At 42.9% G+C, this 4,529-nt stretch overlaps 1 protein-coding gene across 1 annotated transcript; it reads right to left on the minus strand.

The window, feature by feature from the left end:
• Positions 1 to 340: 340 nt before the first annotated feature.
• On the minus strand, positions 341 to 1,723 carry LOC117756700 (zinc-binding protein A33-like). Its single transcript, XM_034577394.1, has one exon. It carries the CDS (start codon positions 1,721 to 1,723, stop codon positions 341 to 343), a length of 1,383 nt encoding a protein of 460 aa, XP_034433285.1.
• Between the last annotated feature and the right edge of the window lie 2,806 nt (positions 1,724 to 4,529).

Genomic DNA, 4,529 nt, shown 5'->3' on the forward strand with positions numbered 1-4,529 from the left:
ACATCACTAGGCTGCTGTTGAATAAACACTTTTACAGACAGAATCATTTTGGCTTCATCACATCAAACAGACAAATGTTCATATATGTTGGATTATTTCATATGTGAACAGACTTTATGTGATTAAACATGAATCATGTCTCATGTGTGAGTTTTAATAAAGTTTGTTGAATGTGAACAATGATCAGCTGTTATTGATAAATGTGTTTTTATGTGGATCTTCATCAGTTTGCTCGACTTCATGGATCCACACAAAATCTAAATGATAGAAAACATTTTCCATGAAAGTAAAAAACAAACCAAAGATAAAGATCAGAAAATAATGAATAAAATCTTTCTCTCTAACTGCTCTGATCCAGCATCACAGAGACATTCACAGGTAACAGCTTCAAGTGATCTATAATGCTAAAGTATGGAAACATCTTCTGAGTGAAAGTGTGTGTGACGGTGTGAATGTGTTTGTTAGTATCAGGATCAGAGAACGACAGTTCTCCTCTGTTCCAGTCCAGTTTCACTCTGATCCTCTGGATCTTCTGCACAGAGAGAACAGATGATGCTGATGGTGACACTGCTGTGTATTTACCTTCACGGAACCTTATTCTCCATGATCCAGACTGTTTGTTTCCCTTCCTCTGGACAGGCTCTGCTGACACACCCAGTGTCCAGTAAGTACTGTCTCCAACCAGGACGTCCCAGCTGTGAGTCCCTGAGTTAAAACCCTCAGATCCCAGGACTAAGGAGTAATAATCAAACCTCTCTGGATTGTCAGGAAGCTTCTGTCTCTCTCCTCGTCTCAAACTGGTCAGATCTTCAGACAGGACGAGTACTGGATGAGCAGAGTTTGGGTCCAGAACCACAGGACTGTAGGAGACCATGTCCTTCATCTTGTTCCAGATGTTGAAGCTCAGGTTGCCCAGATGTTTGGCCTCGTCTATCAGAGCTCCTGAGGCCAGCTGTGGATCATCCAGCAGGGGGCGCTGCTGGACTCGTTCCACTGCAGCCTTGTAGTTGTGCAGGAACGAGACGTCTTCAGCTCTCAGCTCGTCCTCTGTGGTTCTGATTGTCTCTGAAAGAGCCGTTATGTCTCTGCTCAGAGACTCAATCTTCTTCTTCATCCTCCGACTCTTCTGCTCCTCTTCCTCCCACAGTGCAGCCATCCTGGCCTCCTCTTCCTCCTCCAGAAACTGATGAAGCTTATTAAACTGCTCCTTGATCTGCGTCTCTGTGAGTCCGGCCTGGACCTTAATGTGTTTTGCTGTTTGTTCAAACTTTACTTTAACACGTTCAAAACACTGTAACTTCTTCTTCAAGGGCTCCAGAGTTTCCTGAAGCTGCTTCTTGTGTTGTTGTGCAGCTTCATCGATGGGGTTGAATCTGTGGTCGCTGTGTTTTTCTGAATCTCTGCAGACGAGACACACTGGCTGCTGATGGTCCAGACAGAAGAGTCTGAGTTTCTCTGAGTGCAGACTGCAGAGAGCATGTGAAGAGCTCTGATCTCTCTCCTGTAAGAAGGTCTCACACAGGTTCTTCAACACCAGGTTACAAGGTGGTTCTGACCTTGAAGATCTTCTCTTACAAAGTGGACACTCTTTTACTTCTTTGTCTTTCCACCAGCTCTTCACACAGTCTTTACAGAAGCTGTGGCTACATGACAGAAGAACAGGATCTCTGAAGACATCTTTGCAGACGGGACAGCAGAGATCCTCTTCTAATCTGGAAGCCATTGAGTCTCCAGGTGAAGCTGAAAACAGACAGTCAGTCAGTCACAGCTCCACGAACTTCACTGAGGTTTACTTCCTCTCTGAGTCAAGGTGTTTGTTAAACTCACGGTCAGTGTGTGGAGCGTCGGCAGGTTGTAGTTTGACTCTTCTCTCCTGTAGCTGGACTCACTCAGGACGTTTGGTCTGGTTTGGTTTAGTTTGGTCTGGAAGGTGAATGTGATCGTCTGGTTTTCAGCCTGCGTCTCTTCAGGGAGGAACAGATGCTTCCTGGTTTCTCAGGTGTGTCAGGACACGATTGTAAAAAGTAATTCAAGCCTTGGATTTGAAAACTGGTCAAAAGTCATTTGGCAGCAACAAGCTCACACAGACAAGAGACTTGTTGTAAAATAGCTGCTTGAATATGTTTGTGATCTGCTGTGTGTTCAAAATTCAGAGGAAGTTCTGCTCGAGTGAAAGTGAAAGTTAAATATCAACAGGAAGTGCAGGGGGGGGGAGTCTGTGACGTAACTGCAGAGCTGAAGTCACATTAAAGAGACAGAAGCAAAGTGCAAACAAATGGACACAAGTTCAGAAAATGAAAAGAGGGTTTTATAAAATTCAAATCAGCTTAAGTTTGCTCATTAATTTGTGTGTGAGTGAAGTAAAAAGTATGACATCATCAGATGATTGTACATTTTATTGGGATTATTATACCTTAAGTGTGACAGCATTATATGATGTGACTTTGGGCTTTCAATAAATGTGTCTGTCAGAAACATATTTAATATTAATATTAAATAATAACTTTAGTTTACATTAAAGCTACCTCGGGGCACCAGCCTTCAAAGGAAGGAAAAGAGAACATTTATTGATTAAGTCTCATGAAAGTATTAACTACAAATTTGGAACTTTGATGAATAATTTAATAATTAACTTTAACCAAAATGACCACGTCAGTAGTTTGCAAAGATGAAGGATATGGAGTTCAGAGGTTGGAAAACTTCACACTTATGCAACATTAATGAAGACAACATTTGTGTTTCAGAAAAACATTTATTTTGAAAATAATAAAAATATAAACACAAACTAACCAAGTGAACTTACTATATACATGTGAATGTGAGTATACGTGTGTGTGTGTGTGTGTGTGTGTGTGTGTGTGTGTGTGTGTGTGTGTGTGTGTGTGTGTGTGTGTGTTTGAGTGAGTGAGTGAGTGACAAAGTGTGGTTTCAAAATGGCGGCTGGCCACTATGAAGACAAAAGACCCCCTGGAGTGTTGGGATCAAGGGGCTGAGATCACATGTGTGTGTTTGGGGAGAGGAGTGTGTGAGGTGTTGGTGCCGGGTCAGAGGAAGTAGTTAGTTACATGTAAAGAAAGAGTCAGATTCTATGAAGAACATCACAGAACCAACATTAGCTTTCAAATAACGTATTACCAAATATCACAACAACACAAATCCAATTTATAAAAATAAATGTGGTGCCCTTGGGCAAGAGAAACTGTCCCGACTACGCCACCTCCTGCTCAAGGGCAGGAGGAACCCTCAAACCCTTACTCCTTATCAGTTAATCATGTGACAATGCTCTGTGGCTTCCACAACAGGAATGATTGGTAACGAGGTGAACTGTGATTAATTAACTTTATTCTAGCAGAATCAAAATGATTTAAAATACCAGAGGCATGAGGTCAATAACAAAACAACAGACATTTGTAAACATTGGAGTTTGCTTTCTTCCTTGTGATAAGGTCGGGTTTGCTCGGGCACAGCGTCCTACCGACAACTGTGAGAGACAGAAAGGAGGAGACAGCGAGCCTACTGACAGCAACATGCACTATACCATCAAATAAATACTAAAAAGTTCATGTAGTATTGAGGTTTACAAATACACACCACTACAAGATTACCCAGTGCAGCCTGACCACAGGACGGAGACAGTGTGTCGGTATGGACCCGGCCTTTTACAGAATCCTCTGCAGAGAGGAGGAGAACAGACTCGTTACAGCCAATCACCAATAAAGAAAATGAATGAACTACATTCAGATTCACTAGAGGTTAGCAAATTAAAACATATCTATATGCGGGTCGTCCACATAACCCAGCAAGCAGACAGCTGTTAAGAGATAAAACAATTCGAACAAAGAAATGAAACCATAAACTAACAACAGGAAACAGTGGCTGGCCCGGTCCCTTTTAAGGAAACAGACAAAACACGTTAGTTGCCAGCCCCACATGTTGCATTGGTTTGTTCAGGAAAAAAAAAACATTCTTCAAAGACGAAATCAAATATCAGCCTCCTTTGAAAACACACAGACCTGTGGCACAGTAATGCAGGACGGGGCCGAATGCCAGTGTTACTGCGACACTTCGGGGTCTCTATATCGCCACGGCAGCTTGTCGGTGGTCACGTCACTGAAACATACAGATATGATTTTACACAATACCCATTTTTTGGTGTTGATAAACACAGGTTAAAAAATGCTGTGACCATGTGAAGCGTCCACGAGGCGCCGAACGAACGGTCACGTAGCGAGACACAAGCTGGATAGAACAAGCCGCAGCTATTCAGTGCTGTAGAAAGAAGCTTACGGTGCTATAAAAATTACCATCAGTTATGTTTGCTCCCGTTCCCTCGGTTATGGACGGGATGCTGGCAACCGGCTATCACCCTGGTAGGATCAGAGTCATACAATCAAACTCATGCTGCACTCATTATAAACGCTGCCAGAGCGAACGCTGCCACAATCAATTCACACACCTGCATTAAAGGGAGATGTCCACCGCAGCAATCCGCATGCAGCAGAGTCAAGGGACCCTCTGCTGAACCCGGT

This window comes from Hippoglossus hippoglossus, chromosome 22, assembly GCF_009819705.1.
Source record: "Hippoglossus hippoglossus isolate fHipHip1 chromosome 22, fHipHip1.pri, whole genome shotgun sequence".
In the NCBI taxonomy this organism is placed as follows: Eukaryota; Metazoa; Chordata; class Actinopteri; order Pleuronectiformes; family Pleuronectidae; genus Hippoglossus; species Hippoglossus hippoglossus.